This window comes from Ips typographus, linkage group LG16 (genome assembly GCF_016097725.1).
Source record: "Ips typographus isolate SLU linkage group LG16, UJ_Ityp_2.0, whole genome shotgun sequence".
Classification (NCBI taxonomy): domain Eukaryota; kingdom Metazoa; phylum Arthropoda; class Insecta; order Coleoptera; family Curculionidae; genus Ips; species Ips typographus.
The window spans coordinates 7,511,374-7,529,017 of record NC_138437.1 but is presented as its reverse complement, the minus strand read 5'-3'; the positions used below and the strand labels follow the sequence as shown (position 1 = coordinate 7,529,017).

The window sequence follows — 17,644 nt, the reverse complement described above, 5'->3', positions numbered from 1 at the left end:
ATTGATGCTGTAATGTGTCATTACCATCTCGGTTAATAAACACTAATAGGCTTTTTATAGGTGTCTGAAGTAGTAAATCAACCTTCTGCTCATTAATGAAATTTGATCTCAATTGTTGTTGTATGAACTTCCTGTATAGCAAGATATTCTCACATTATAATTTCATTAAACAACCTAATTAGTTATTTGCAGGAGAATCAATTATGTGCATTGAAGTTTCAAGCTGTTTATATAATATATTCAGTGAAATAATAGTTTCGTTCCAGATCGTAAACTCTTAATTTTACTGAATGAATTTTCCGTTTTGGTACAAGTCCGGTTGTAGAAAAAAACACCGTTAGATGAATTTATTCAGCTTATGTGCAAACATTGTTAATTTCTTCTTCATTTGAGGAATTTAAAGTGTTTACTAATATTTGATATTTGCATAATACATACACCTTTGATTATTAAAAAAATAAAAGTATAACGTCACATTGATTTTTTCGTAAGATTTGCTTAGCTATTAGTTGAAATACGTGAAAACCAAACAGAGAAGCGTGTTTAGCGTTATAGACAGTCCTCTAAATGTGTTAACATTAGTTAAGTGGGTTATTTGGAGTATATTGTCGTTGTTATAACTCTAATAATTATTTAGTAAACACGCCACGTTTCGTTTTCTGTCTTATTAAGAAATTAATCGAAGGCCTTTATAATTTAGGACTTTATCTTCAAAACTTGCTAAAATTGCCATTGTATATCGAAACGTCATAGGCGTTCTTTTATTTCACACATATGTATAAATTATAATGTGCAAATAAAGCCAAAAAGTTAATAAAGTCTAAAATATATCTTAGAGAAAGCAAAAAAGTTTTATTTCAAGTCATGGGTTTGTTAATAACTTAAATTTACCTTTTCAGTCTTATTCCAACCCAATTTGGTATATTTACCGCTAGTCGTATTATACCTGATTGTATAACAATCGAACGTACATACTAAAAAACCGGTAAATCTACTTGCTACTGGTTTATGGTTGTTTTAACACCGTTTATAGCAAATGATTGAAATACAATATAAAATTTCCAAGTTAAAATTTTACACAGTAACAATGCATACAAATTAAATTAAGCCATGTTGGATTATCGAATTGTTTGAAGGACGAAATGAGAAATTATTCATTACTGTTATGCAACGTACCCCCCAGGGAAATGTAGTGTACTTGAAGTGAGTTTTTATGGGCAGCTTTTCCTTTTTATTATTAAATATTAATGATGATCACGATGCTCGATGCGGAGAACTATATTACCGGGAATTGTCTATAATAGTCTATAATGCAATGGGTTTTAATATAATGCCACATAATAGGACGTGGTATAAATAATCTTGTATGTCAGTAGTTGCGGCAATGGGTTCTGCTAAAAACACATAATAATTGTCAGATATTACTAAAACACTTTTTTCTTAAACAGCATGCTTCGCACACACTCATTTATCCGTTTTAAGTTAGGCGGTTAATGTGCTTTATTGTATATATTAAGTCATATTTCTGAAAGGCGGATTGTAAAAATTACTTCATCACACTTTATAATTACTCCGCCAAAAGTCATTGTGATACGGAACTTCTTTGCTGTGTCACTATAGTTCATCATATATTAGAATGGGCTATTAATTAGCAGCCAGTAAAACTAATACAGACAATAGCCAAGTGTAACAATTTGCGGTATCCGACAATTCGACCTTAATCCGATTTTTAATGGTTTTACAGATATTTTTTAACTGGTTTCAAGGACATTTTCTGCTTGCAGCAGTCGACGCACTTTTTCTGGGCCACTTGTTTGTTGTTATTATTATTACTACAGCTCCTAAATTGAAAGATAACAAGGGGGGCATCCTTAAGACTGTAACCACTATTCTCAAACACGCACGAATACATTTAAGCTTTAGTAAATAGTTTTACATTTATTTATGCCATTGCGTTACTTATCATATGTTTTATATCTATACAAAGACAAGAAAATATTCATTGATGAAGTAAAACCTGGGCATGATTCAACTAGGCCTTACACTTTCTCACAACCTATTAAATCCAATTACCTTACTTTCACTGCATTTAAGGGTGCAGCTATTTGTCTTAAGTCCTACTTCAATCTCTTATCAGTGTAGTATGAATTAACCGTAATTCTCGTAAATAACAGTATATCATTTCGATTTGCTGCATTTTGACGCCGACTTAACTTTTCACAATACTAGTCGAAAAATATTCACTATGTTTGGTAAGCTGATTACTTGATTGATAACCAATAATTGGGCTTTTAGTATTTAATTATGGCTACCGTTTTAATCCGTCGATTTGGCCCTTGGGATTATAGAGGTGGAATTTGTCAATGACATTATTTCACACTGGGATCAATTATTGCCTAATTGATTCTTTTGATTACCGCCTATAGATTGCCTGGTTACGTTTTCGTAAACATTCTTTCTTAAACCTTTAGTTAAATAAACGATATCCACATTCCAATAGGATTTCTATTATAAAGTTAATCTTCTACATGCATCTAAGTAAACCGGAATATTTTTTAAATCTCTCAAGTTTAATGAAATATATTGTATAAGAGAGATGATTTAAAATTGTAATTTTGTTCCTATAATTGTGCTCTTGGCATGGTTTATACTTTTGATATCAAATTGACAGTGTTACCCTAAATTTTCCCTTTTTGAAAAATAACTAGGGTTTTATGACTGCTTGAATAAAGAGTTGATATAAACTAAATTACGTTGAAAGTAGCTCAATGTTCTCGTTATGACAGTCACAAATATCATAATAAAAAAGTTATGTGGTAATTTAATCTAGGTTTTTGCGAACAATAAAAAGAAATCAGTTTATGTTAGTAATATCACAGTGAATTGTGGTTTTTGAAATTTCTTTTAGCTTAAAGTCAACAAAGCATAAAACATGATAATGCGGCAGAAAGTCCAGTGTGCAAAACGACTTTTTAACATGCTTATCTCTGCTGACTATTCTTAGGTCCTGCAAAGGTTATATTTACAAGTTTGTCCATAAAGACCCATATGTTATCGGTTTTATGCTCGAAGTAACACGGTCTTAAATTTTTCTTTATCTAATGCACCCAATGTTATCCGGAAATTATCTCTTTTACTTTGGTAATTGGCGGACCAAATATAAAATCTCTCACCCCTTACCTATTACTGTGACTTGCAGTGCATTAAATTACAATTTGTCTACAATTACCAAATCTGAAATCATTAACCTTATTTCCAATACTTTGTCTATCACCTCTAAAATCGATAATTTCTATTAAATGTTACCTAGTTTTTACACTTCACGCTTATCAGTTTTTATGCTTGGAAAACTTTCATTATCTAGATGTAAACTGGCCACTTAAAAGGTTAGACTTTGATAGTTTTGGTTGTTTACTTGTATAAACAAATATGAATCGGAGGAAGTACCTAATCCGAAGTACTTAAAAGTTTCAAATGTTTTTAGTTAATATTACAATACACGCCCCCATTATTTTTATCAAAAGAAAATTCTCAAGAGATTTAAATTGTCTGAATAATCTATTGAGTGGAATTTTTCTCTACATAGTAAAAATATAGTACCGTATGTTCATTTTGGCGATCGATTTTGTCTTTAATAATATATTGTACAACAAGGGTGAAAAAGATGTCCCTATCGGACTAGGGCGATATGGACAATTCGCCAGAGTTTTACAGGCTATTTTTTCTACGACTAATTGGAATTACTTACCAAATTTCACACAAATAAACACTCAATGTTTGAAACGTTTCCGTGTTTACATTATCACTTTTGACGCAGCCAAAGTTTGACCGGATTGTCACCGGGTGACAGCTGATTAACTTCGTCTTTTAGGTTGAGGTGTTGAATGAATTTGATTCATTGTAAACTGTAACTTTGTATCATTTGCTTTATCATATAATAAAGTAGATGTTTTTATTCTTTAATTGAACACTAACTGAAACTTGAACGGCTTTTTCGTTGCCTCAAAACATAAGCCAAAATGCAATGTTTTAATGCCAACTGTCAGTGAGGATGACAATCAGAAGACGTTGTTTACGTTCAAGATTAGCTGTAATTGGTCTATTTCTTTACGCACACTGAAGATTGTCTAGGATTCTGTACATTCAACCGTTGGCAATTGCCTACTTATCCGTTCTTTAAACTGTTAAGGAATGTACCAATATCCCTGTAGGAGTAGATTATCAGACCAAATGTAGCAACAACACAATCTCAAAGAGATAGAGTGTGTGTATGGCTATTTTTTGGTGTTATGTTTAATAGGGCAAACAAAAAGAGTGAACGAGTGAGAAACCTTTGATTGAATTCAATTAAGAATTAAGTTGACAAGTTTGGAAAAGACAGGGTAATCTAGAATGCGCTATTAAACGGGATTTAAGGGGTCAGACGTAATAGGAGCATTGGATTACAATGTTAAACAAGAACGTTATTATCATGTAATATTAAAGCTAGGGGATTAGTTTTCGATTAAATCACCGCCTGGTAATTTTATTCAGTAACATCACAGAGACGCTTTGAAAATCCTTTTCTAATCTCGGCATTTCAACGCGATTTATCAGATTTAGGATGTGTTTATCGACCTCTTGCTAAGCTGGTATTATTCCCTAGTTAGCAATCTAGTCTTTTTATGTGTGACCCTTGAAAAAATGTGTTGAATTTGGAATTATTCGTGAGTACCTATGTAGCGAAAATACTGGGCCTTGGATCGTCAACCTCCATAATATCAGAATCGATTCGATTATCAGTTAGCAACAGCCGAGGTTATTTAAGACTTTCTTAACAGGAGTAATATAATAACACATCGTTATTATATCGTCCTTTATGGAAGTCCGATGCTGCAACTGACAGGGAAACGTTAATGAATGGTAATTGGAAACGTCACTCGGAGCTCTAAAACTGTTTTTCAATTACTAAAATTAAATATAACTTGCGGTCGACTGAAATTCCCTGTAGGGAACAGTTTCAGTAAATCCTATTTACTAATTGAGTAATTTCCTTCCTAAAATGTTTGATGTTTTGGACCGATAGAGAATTAAACTCAATTCCGGAAAAATAAAATCCTTAAAATGTAAGGCCACGAATTGCTCGTTATTTGTCAATGTATAAAAGCGAACTTTAAGCTTCTTATTTACTTTTTTTATTTAAAGCATCAGTACTCGGTTCTGACGTGACTCGCTTCAAAGGGCGCTTTTATATTTTCTCTGAGATAGAAGTTGGCAAAGTTTAATTGCATAGGTGCATTAAAAAAGTCCTGAATCATGAAAAGAAAGACTTCCTGAGCTGAGGGATTTAAATTTTTCAAGGAGCACACTCTAAACAGGATGCAACGCAAAACAGAGAGACAATTTAAAGTAAAACTGGATCTCGCCTTTGCCAGTTTGCCAGGAACGCATAATTAAACTTTGCAAAGCTTTAATTAAAATCACACTGTTTTGTCGTACAAACAATACCAGGTTTTCATTTAGTAACCTATTTAAGTGTAAACCATTTAAACCCTCTACCTTATCGTAGTGATGATGTTTATGACAATATCTCGCCATTCTTTTAAACCAAACAGTCTGTGTAAAGATCCTGATAGGTGTAAAAACCTGTTCTTGCAAATTTATCTGTTAGCAAACATAATTTTACACCAATTACTGCATTATTATACAAATACTACTCTTGATATATTGTTAACCTACTTTTAGGTAATAACAATACGTTTTTGAAAAATGGGTTAAGTTTATTTTATGTTTCTTTTTATATTACACTCGAGTAATACGCTGCAATTTTGTCAATTGTCTCTCTATAACAGTTAAATTCGAATTGCAAAACTGGTACCATATCATAATTTGCATTGTATTACACTTAAGCTGTTAAATGCTTACACGAGAGTGGAATGGCAAATTAGTGTTTTGTTTTTGGGGCGCCCCTAAACTTTCACCCATAAATTTTTCAATTATCTGACCCATGATTTGTTATTAATTCGTTAAAGTATGTCTGATAAAACCATAGATTATACTCTAAGCAATTATGTAATCCCCAAATCTAAACAAATTCTGACGTATATGTGTGACGACGAAATTTTCAGTTTACGGCTAATAAATAAAATTGGAATTACAACGATATCAAGTGAATAAAAATTTCAAAATTTAACCATACTTATATTTTAGGTAATTAGTTACTATGGCGGTTACATAAAATGCCACTTTATGGAATATTTTATTCCCAGAACGTTGGTATTTTCCTTTTTTTATATTGATTAACGAGTACCCATTTACATTATACAGGGTGACTCACGTGATTTCAATTATTTTCCACAACAATCTGAAGCATTATACAGGTGTGGTAAATCCAAAAGCGACCATAGGAAAACCGTGTAACGGACAGAGAAACGTAGGTAATTGCATGCGCGGGAGAAAGACAGAAAACGAAAAAAATATCAAGTAGGCCATATTTTTAGCGCGCTGTTGCCAAACGCCGTAAGTAAGTTTGTCGAGGGTATTGAATACTTACGGCGTTTGGCAACAGCGCGCTAAAAATATGGCCTACTTGATATTTTTTTGTTTTCCGTTTTTCTCCCGCGCATGCAATTACCTACGTTTCTCTGTCCGTTACACGGTTTTCCTATGGTCGCTTTTGGATTTACCACACCTGTATGTATATACCGGGTGTCCCTAAGAAGTGGCTCACTCCTATAACTTTTTTATTTTATGAACAAAATACGAAAACTTAATTTTTTATGAAGTCCTCGACCGGAAATTTAACATTTGGTTCAACTCACAGTACACTAGATCAAAATTTTGTTTTCTTTTTTTCAAAAAAATTTAAAATATGACAAAATGGGTATGGTTGTATGCGGAATGATAAGCAGAATCCGAATATCAAAAAATATACAGGGTGTCCCATTTAAATTTTTTATTATGGCGTCATTTTCGGTTAAACCGGAAGCGCTAGAAAATCGTTCAATGCCTCCATTAGTGTAGTTTAATGTCTGATACATAACTTCCAAATTTTATGTGAATCGGTTAAAAAATAAAAAAGTTGTAGAGGTGAGCCACTTCTCAGGGACACTGGGTATATAGGTATAGAAAATCAAAATTATTCAACGGTAAAAATCTTCATAAGTGTCATGAGTTAAATAAAACAAAGACTAAGCATGTTATAATTTTTTCTGTTAACTTTTCCAAAACCAAATTAATTTCACTTATTGCTAATACAATGTCCACGGCCCGCAAATCAGTACGATTTGTTTCATTATTGAAATTTATTGGTGAATGGTTAACAAATTGAATTTTAATAGGATGAGTTTGAAATGCGTTGTAAACGTCGTGTTATTTAAATTACCATCATTTACTAAGTTGTTGTTTGCAAATTTTATCAACGTGTTTTTTCACACTTTGAATTCTTTGCGGAAATTCACCTTGATAGTGCATGACAAGGTTTCCAAAGCAAAGATAAAAAATTTCCCCAAAAATTCTTGCGTAACTGAATCTTAATAACGGTATGTTGACTTTTGAGATTTATGACTTTTAGGACACTGTAGTCTAAAATTAACAAGCTGGAGATAGATTTATCACTCTTAGATCTATATATCAACGTTGTGGTAATAAATAGGAAGGTTTTTCACGTATACAAGTATACTGATAATTTAAGTTAAATACGTTAAAGTATATAGGTCATTTTCACTGCAGTAATGATAAATAAATTTTCAGCTCGCGTAAACTTTATATATTTTAGCTATGTCCTTATAAGTTTTAATTAAGTTTATAATTACAGTATTTCCAGCTGGCACTGGACGCTGAAAAACAACTCTACATCTAGATTAAAATAGTCCATGTCACTTTATGCTGGTTTTATGAGCCCGCAGCCTCCGACAATAAATATCTGACTCGATTGTTGTTTCATATTCCAGTTCTTTTGTTTGACCCAATAATTTAAAAGACTCTAACATCCAATCAAGTCAACTCTTATCTACATATTCGTTTTGTCTGGCCCTGTCATAAAACCAAGCTTCAAGCCTTTAATTGGCGTATTAGCCAATTTTACGAGGGTTATATTTTCATATTTATCGTATGAACTACAATTTATTGTTGTTAAATCTTGTAACGCTGGATTTGGACAATATTCTCCCGGATTAAGAGGTTCTAACTCTTCAGTAATAAAATCAAATTCCTTAAGGCGCCGTTAAGCTGGCTTGTGATAAACCACCAGATTTAGTACAAATGGAGTTAACGTTTTTGTTTTTGTTATAAACTGCTTTTCAGTGAAGCTGATTTTTTATAAAAAATTATGACGACTCATTGACTCACAGACCACGTTTTTATCTCCAACTTCACTTCTAAAGAATCTGCCGAATTTTCCTCTTATCCATTTTTATCATTTATCAAATGTGACATAATTTTATTCCGTAGATAAAAACGTTGCTAATTTTAATAGCACATTGTCGCCGAAAGCATTCTTGGATCATCTAGATACTATTGAGTGTTGATTGATTGTGATAAATGTTACTTGTGCGCGGGTTTAGATGATATTGTTATATGTTTTGATAAGTTTTCACTCTTTAGGTTGACCTTCATTAATTGTGTGGCATCATCAAATACTTGGTCCATTGTTTTCAGCCTCAATTTGATATTCATTCATCATACAGTCAATTTTTTCTTAAGTTTGGTAATACTCGTTGAACTTTTGGAGCAGCTGCTTGCCAAATTGTTCAATTTGTTGTCCCTAATTATTTCATAAGTCTTGTCGCAGTGAGCAATTGTGTTAAATTTTTACACTGTCGACAAATTTTATGCTGACAACAACGTGATTGCGTTGTTTATATTTCTAATAGCAATTGAATTGTGATGTTATCGTAAAGCGTTTACCGGCGTTTACTGTAAAACAATTATTGCTGTCATTAGTACGTGCTTTTTTTGGTAAAATCTTTCGTTATTTTAACACTGAAATTACAAAAAATAAATAAAGAAAAAGTACCTTGAATCTCCTAGTAATAATGTTATATACGGGCATTTTTTTAGTTTGTGTTCTCGATCTAGTTCTGGATGTCATTCACAAAGGATAACTTTTAGTCACTTCAACGAGAAACTTAAAGTTTTTCACTTTTTCGCATAGTCCGTGGGTGGTATCACTTAAAAATCACTAACCATTAAATAATTGAAAAACTATTGAAGCTCAACGTCCCTGTTACGCGGCTTATACGGTCAAAATTGACTATTAAAATACTGTTCGAATACTAATTGTTACTGTGGAATCTTTTAGTTAGAAGCAGCTATTGCAGCTTAATCAGTCAGCGTACAGATAATACTGATACAGATCCCAGTTACTGAGACACTTGTTTGAATCAAGTACTCAAACTTTCATGAACGCAGCGTGTACTCATCAAAACGGTGCGCGCGCACAACGTGCTTTAATACCAAAAAGAACTGAGTTGCGCGGACTTTGGTAAGTGGCGTAACATTGAATTTTTTTCTTACCGTCTCGCCGCCACGCACAGGTGTTTCAAGTCTAAAAGTATCATGATATATGGTAATTTATGGCAGCGTAATTTCATTTTACGCTCTTGGGATATCCTATTTTTTTCTTACTTTTATTAATTTTTTTGATTACGATTTTTCTACTTCTAAACTGTTTATGGTATGGATTTTTTTAGGTCAAGGTTTTGGTTGACCTAAATTCTACACAGTTTTGATTTTTTTAATTTTCTTGTTCACAAATTAAAAGTATCTAAGTAAAAACAATTTTCATTAATGGTACATGTCAAAAGGGTATTAAAATTCAAATCACCTGCTCTAACTGACTAAAATCATATGCTTTCACGCCGGTCTCAATTAGTAGGTAATGATTTAAATGACAATACCATCCTGTTTCTTATACTGTCCATTATACCCCTATAACTCTTCAGAATATTTCAAATAAGAGTTTGTATTTAAATACATAATACAATTGGTGTTGCATTATGGCTTGGTAAATATTTTCAAAGGAGGATTTACTTTTTGTTATTCATTTCCGTATATTACGTAAAATAAATGTGATATTGATTTTTGAGTTTTTGGTTATAACTTAAGGCAGGGGCTACAATAAATTATACAGGGTTAGCCACCCAAACCATTCATTAAAAGTTTATTAAGATGCAATATTAATAGAAATTTTAAATTTGGAATTAAGAGAAATTTGCATTGAGTGCTATGTTTTATAAATATTTTCATCTTTCTGTCACTTCCGGTTTAACCGGAAGTTGATGTCAACTTGCTTATTTTAATTGGAACACCCTGTATATTATTGTATTTTTAAATAGTCCTATCGATTTCAAATATTTTTCATGTATCATAACCTATATCTATCTACAACGGTTTTCGAGATATTGACGTTTGAAAAATGACACTTTCAGGTTTTCAAGTGTCATAACTGAGATAAACCAAAACGGCTTGCATGTTCTTATCTTAACTTTTTGGGAATATTTTTAATTTTGACAGGTGTCAAAAATTTTCGAAAACTGTTGCAGATAGCTATAGGTTATAATACATAAAAAATATTTGAAATCGATAGCACTATTCAAAAATACAATAATATACAGGGTGTTCCATTTAAAATAAGCAAATTGGCATCTACTTCCGGTTAAACCAGAAGTGACATGACAAAAATATGCTTAAAACATATTTATCCTACTTCAAAAATTTCAAATTTCTATAAATATTTGATCCTGATAAACTTTTAATGAACGGTTTGGGTGGCCAACCCTGTATAGTAGTATGACCAACCCAATCAATGTTTAGGTACCAATAATTAAACAATTCTTACAAGGTTTAGAACACTTATACTCTGGAAATGTTTGAGAACGCTTTTATGGAAGGTAAATGTTAGTCACATTTAGAGATATATGGAATCTTCAAAATGGTCTTAGAGGCTTCTGACAATTTAAAACGATTCTAGAAAAGCTTAAAACACTTGTGCACTTTTAAGAAGGTTCTCAGTAGAATTAAAAGGTCTATAGAACTTTCAAAATGGTTCTAGAGGTCTCTGGCATATTTAAATAACCCTAGGAAGGTTTAAGACACTTGTAGATGCCTCTGGCAATGTAAAACAACTTTAGAAAGGTTTAAAATAGTGGTTTAGGACTCTAGCACTTGTTAAAAGGGTTTCAGTAACATTTAAAGGTCTATATAACTTTCAAAATGGTCCTACAGGTTTCTGGCAAATTAAAACAATTCTGGGAAGGTTTAGCACACTTGTAGAGGGTTCTGGTACTTTTCAGAAGGTTCACAGTAGCATTTAGAAATCTCTGGCATTTTCAAAATGGTCCTAGCAGATTCAAATCAAGCAAGTTCTTCAAGCCACTTTTTACTTCTGAAAATAGTCTATGAAAAGTCAATTTGTTCCATTTCGCTTTATCTGAACAGCATTTTTTTACGACACTGATAAAAACGTCAGAATAGAGAGGTAAGAGTAAATATAAGTAAGCACAGATTGAACTGTCAAACTGACAACAGCTGTTGTTGTGGTAATATACACTATGTTATAAAACATAGTGTATATTACCACATTCAGTATCAATGATATCCGATTTTCTAAGATCAACTTGAAATTATCAAGATAAAATACCTTGAAAGTCTTGCTGACAGTGACATTTGACTTTGACACTGTTGCCTAAACAATAGTAAACAACAGTATTACAAAATTTTCGTATTTTTGAATACTGAACAGCCTTACAACGCTTAACATATTGTGTGTTAGTCAAACAAGGTTTGAAAAAATTACGAAAAACTCCATGCACAATTTACCAAAGTAATCAGCATGAAATTTGTGGCCATGAAGAATCAATTAGTTTTCATATAAACAGATTATTTCCGTTAAAACGTAATTAGGGTTTTGTATCAAATCTGAATATGTCGCTTGTTCCATGCAAGGATGTTTTATAATAACTGGATAATTTCGAAATAACCATAAAGCTAAAGTTTTTTAGATCGTCTGGAGAAAGTCTTTTTGTGGCACTCAGATATAATTATATTCAAGCAGCCGTTCTGTTGTAAAACCCCCACAGGGCGAAAATTCCAGAAAAGCAAAATTAAATTTATATAGGAACATTTTGACTGTCAGTATCATCGCTTTAATAGCCCGAGGGAAGTTTATTTTCCTGCCGGTTTGGTCGAGTGTATGATGTATTTATATTAGTAGGAGTAGATTCCAAGAATATTCAACTTTTGCGCTTTTATTACGTTCATCCTATCTCGAAACTAAAATTCAAATACATAATTTACTGCTATCCGTAATGCAAATGCAAATCCACAAAGTTTGCAAATTGCCTGGCATCTTCCTAAGTTTTCATTTGCATGTTCTCCAAGAGGACCTGTTTTCTCGGTAACGTTACTTATTATTATGTATTTCATGGATTTGGGTCAGATTTTTGCCGCTGCCATTGATCCCAATCCTTTTAATTGTAACTACTATAAATCAATTAATTCTCGTTGAGTTGGAATTGTTATAATAATTAGTACATTAATAATTGAATTGTCATTCAGACAGGTTCTCGTTTAATTTTTCTAGCTGGGTTATTGTAATTTAGATATGAGGGTTTTTCGAATTTTATTATTTGAAACAAAACCGATGGTGTTACGTTGGTAACCGCAACAATTATGGCTCCTATTATATGCATTGGTTACCAATTAATAGAAAACCCGTTGTTCAAGGTTAACATACACGAATTGTTTAGATTTACCTTGACCTCTTACCGGTTATGGCACTTTAATCTTGCACTCCTTAAAATTTACATCGATTTTTCCATCTTCCACCTCTCTTAATTAAACCAGACCAGTTTCTACCGGATACTTCCCCAGCCGAGTAATGAGAATCTCCTTTGTCTAATGCGCTATAAAAGGCACATACCTTAAGGACATCCAGGAATACGGCCATATGACGTTAAGGTAATTTAAAATTTCGAACCTTAGCTAAGATAATATTGCATAATTAATTTTCACTATCCCAACTTAGGAAATAATTCGTCTTGGTGTCTTATTGCAAATTTAACATGAAACTGTGCACTTTTGTTTTAAGTATGCTTAGAACTTGTTGGAAAAAATGACACGAACCTCAAACTCTGAAATAAACAATCATATTTTTGTAAATTGTTTACATGCATAATCATTCATTTCGAAATTGGGATTGCAAACTTGTTTTTCGCAACAGATGAGAATATTTACTTGGTTTATTATTCGCATTGCCACCGGGCGAGATAATCAAAACTAGGTATTTAATCTCGAAAAATTAACTGGAAGGGGATACGGCAAAATTTTAATTCCACTGGATCCAGTTTTATCTAATACGCAATTCGAGTTAACTATCGATATTTCAGTTAACCTTAACGACATCAGTATAGTATGATTTATAAACATGGAAATTGCTTGTTTGTATCAAAGTTTTAATAGCTTGATAGTTGACATATTCGACAAAAAATTTGAATGCGGAATCAGGAAAACACATTCCAGATATCGAATTATTATTGCCAAAGTTTTCCTAGTGTTATAAAATTTATGTTTGCACGTGAATTTCAGTTTTTGAACTCTGATCCAATATGTGCACATTATTAAAATCAATAATCAATTAGCAATTAAACTTAAAGTATGTACTTTACTCATTAAAATGTGCTTCAAAGTAGATTAAAATAAAAAACTTCATTTTGATTTAAGACCCAAGAAAACTCAATTAATAATAACATCTATAGAAAACTTTTCCGGTTCAGGTTGTCTCCAAAAATGTAGCCCTACTTTGATATATAAGTTATGTCGAAATTGACAATTTAACAACGTGTGTGTAACACATGTATGCTCGGAGATGGAAACTATATATCGTATATCATGTGTGTCGTAATAATTCTTATCTGTATTAATAATTCTCTACGTAGGCACTGTGTTGTATTAGGCTTACTTTGTGTATTACCTCGAGATTATAAAATATGTAGCTAAAATTGATAAAATAACTTAAAATTGAAGGTTTAAATTTGAATTCATGCAGAGAGAATTCTGCCATTTTCCATTCAGGTAGTGCCTTTTCCAGTTTAGCCTAATTGACGGAGATGATGAATATTTAACTAAGTTTCCAGGTATTTCCACTTTTCCCTCAATTTCGCTAATCTTATTTAGAGCCAGTTAACTACCGAGTAATTTTATGTTTAAATTACCTGTATAGTATTGTATAATAAAGATTCTGCTGCAATAATTCTGATCTGCTTAATGTAATAATTTCGATTAAGACTTTTCAAGTAATCTCTATTGTCTGGGAAGTTGTTGGATGCTCACAATTGTAGAACACTGATCGGTAAGACCTTAAATCTCCGTAATAAAGTTATAAGGTCTTTAGGTCGCCCGATATAAATCGAATTTTTATTATTTTATGAACTGATTTACATCTTAGAGGGGATTATGGTTCTATATAGATAAAATCTTTGATTCCCTTACTTGCGGCACCTATGTGATTTGTGTTTTCCACGTTTTAGTATTACTAGATCCATAAAAGTCTATTTCCTATCGGCATGCTTCATGTTTTGTTGTTTTAGATCGTAAAACAACCAGATGTGTCTTATCAAAACGACGTGAAATGATAAGGAAATCAAAATGCGTAAACTGTAACTACAATCACTCTAATTCCTTTTTACGTATGTATGTTATGTTTAAGAGCATTGTTTCTAGTGTAGTGCTACTTTACCGTGCTATTTAAAATTTATATTATCATTCTGATAAGTTTATACTTTTTACCAGTGTGTATATTGTGTCTAAATTGCATATTTTACACCCTTTTATAATACCAAGAGCATGTCGTAATAAGTCAATTTAAGTGTTTTCGAACTTCCCTCTGATGATTATCGGGATGCTGTCAATAAAAGTTTACGAGAAATATATCAAAAAGTCTACTCAGATTGAAAGACGTTTGGCAAAAGGGAGAATTAGATTATCCTGATGTAAAGATGTTATTTATTATTAGTGGGGTAACAAATAACTTTTTTGTTTAGAAATAAAAGAATAATAATCGTTATTTTTTCTTTCCTTTGTCAGTAAGTTTAAGAATTAAATATTACTGAAGTAGTTATCAAACTCAAATCATCGACTCTTGATAAAGTGGTGAAGGATTTGTTGCGCTATATGATTGTTTATTGTTATTGTGTTCCAACTGTTTTAAAGCGAGTACTCTATATAGTATAATAATCTACTGCCGTTATAATTTCCCTTAAAACACCATTCAATTAAATTTTCGGGATTAATTTCTAGACGAGTTCTTACGTAAAGTGGCCTCTCAAACAGCAAATTGGAAAACCGAGGCAACAACAAAGAATAAAAGCTTCTGCTTTGAAATTGTAGCATTATCATTAAGTTCATTACCATTTCAAACGCGGCTACAAGAATATTGAAAATTTAATTACCGCAATATTAAAAACAACCGCAAAATCATTTAAATCGACGCCTAACAAATACTTCTTAATTAAAATATGGGGCCTTTAACAGATTAAACACCCAATGGGGTGAAAATTATAATTATTAAATGATGATTTTAGTTGACTGTTTAACAAAAAAAGTTAATTTAATGTGTACGATTATTGAAAGGTGAATGCGCCGGGTAATAATGATAAACTTTGACTAATGACGTTTAAAAGTTATGTATGTGTCAAGTGTAAAGAACTTTAGGGAAGTTTCCGAGATCCATAAACTTTTAAACGTAAAATTCACTTTTACCGATAGTGAATTTATTAGTAAAATTACGGCTTCTTGTTTCGAAGCTAACACCAATAAACCTAATTTAGTTCTATTAGAGTTTATTAACCATTCTAGATCACATTTTATCATGTGCTCTGATCAGTTCGGATTAACTCTTTAAATATCTATTTACTTACCTCCGAGGCACTAGTAGCACCAGAACTTAAGGCTGGAGAAACTGAAGCAATATCATAGTTACTAGTCACTTGGGAATGAAACGATTGAGATTGCGAGTTAACATTATCTATAATCATAGAGTTCGGCCCTGAAATACTATGACCAGTAGCTCCAGGTGGTGCACTATGTGTCTGATTAATGGAAAGTTTCCTATCATAATCTGAAAGGAACGCTGGATGGTACGGCCCTTGGAACGACTCGCTCAGGTACTGTTTAACTTGGTTCTTTTGCTTCTGCATCACGTGATACCTGGTTGGATTCTCTAATTTAGTCTGGACCTCCAGGACTTGAGGCGGAACCTCCACAGCGAGGGTGTGAAGTGGTACCTTGACCGGTATTGGTGCAGGTTTTTCAACTTGTTTCAGTTCTTGTTCTCTCTGTTTTTCTGCGATACGTCTTTGTTGTTCCAGGGCTTGATCTCTCATTAGTTGTAGCTTTAGCTGCGTTCTGGTTTGTGGTGTTGTAGTTTTGAGATTTGGTGTACTAAAAAAAATATCATTTGTTATTTAAATATGACTTGCGATAATAAAATAAGTTAAAAGTGAAAGTTATAGTACCAATATTTTTTAATCATCCCGTATTATACAGGGTGGTCCAGTTTTAAATGTCAATAATTCACCAATCCATAGCCAATTAAAAAATAAGTTGACATTCATTATGTCATTTTCCTGAAAAGTGCTTCCTAAGGAAAATACAGTCCTTCAAATTTCTGTTTAAAAAAATCGTTTTTTTTGTCATAACTGTCAGACCGTTGGAGCAATATTGATCAAATTTGGAACAAGCACTTTATTACACGTTATTACGGTCAAAGACCCAAAACTAACCCAACCCAACTTAAAAATTGTCTTGGAAACGGAAAATTCACTTAAGAAGTTTAAATAATATTATTGTAGCCAGTTTTCATAGTTTCCAGACAAACTAAAAGACTTTAGTTTTGAAAATTGAATTAGAAAAATTGTGTTTGTAGCCAGTTTTCATGCAAATCGAGAGACTTTAATACTAAAAATTGACTTGTAGACATAAAAACTACTTTTTCAAGAATTTGTTACTACAAATTCATACATTTAAACCTTAAAAATTGACTTGAACCCCAAAATGTGACTGAACTAATGAAAAGTGACATCAGAAGCTTAAAATTTGCATTTGAAGTAAGTTTTCATAATTTGAAGACAAATTTCAATATTTTAGTCTTGAAAATAGTCTTAGATGCAGGACATTAACATTAGATTCATGAAAATTGTCTTGAAAACGAACTTTTCGTGCTTTTTACTTTGCTTTTCATTTTCTTCGAATTCTGGACTATTTTTAGTGCTTCAAAACTGCTTTCAGCTAGGAAAATAAGTTATTGACATAGCAAACTTAAAAAACAATTTTTACATTCTTCATAAACTTAAAATAGCATTCCAAGCTTTGTCACTATTAAATCGACTTCTAGACACCTCAGTGCTAAAAATTCGGGTATTTCTTAATAAACTAACTGTTTTTAGTGTTTTAAGGCTGTTTTCAGTGCCTCAAATCGAGTTTCAAGGCTATCTTTACAAAGTTTTTGACTTATCAGGCCTAAAAGCCAGTTTGTCCACTGACCATAATCTAGAAAATGTTATTTCAAGCTTCTTCACTATTAAATTGACTTCTACACTCATAGGTGCAATAAATTGTAGCATCTCTAAGAAATTCAGACTGTTTTTAGTGCTTTTTAAGACTGAAA

General features: G+C 32.2%; 2 protein-coding genes across 4 annotated transcripts in view; one reads left to right on the top strand and one right to left on the bottom strand.

Annotated features, from left to right (window-relative positions):
• Positions 1 to 17,644, top strand: part of CtsL4 (Cathepsin L4) — a 45,659-nt gene that overhangs the window by 3,000 nt on the left and 25,015 nt on the right. The window lies entirely within an intron of this gene.
• The window catches only part of Mitf (transcription factor Mitf), a 40,017-nt gene that overhangs the window by 11,729 nt on the left and 10,644 nt on the right, over positions 1 to 17,644 (bottom strand). For all 3 annotated transcript variants that reach the window (XM_081994035.1, XM_081994033.1, XM_081994034.1), the window contains exon 2: positions 15,897 to 16,419. In XM_081994035.1, coding sequence (XP_081850161.1) covers positions 15,897 to 16,361 — 465 coding nt within the window. In that variant the 5' untranslated portion in view covers positions 16,362 to 16,419. The remainder of the gene's footprint in view (positions 1 to 15,896; positions 16,420 to 17,644) is intronic.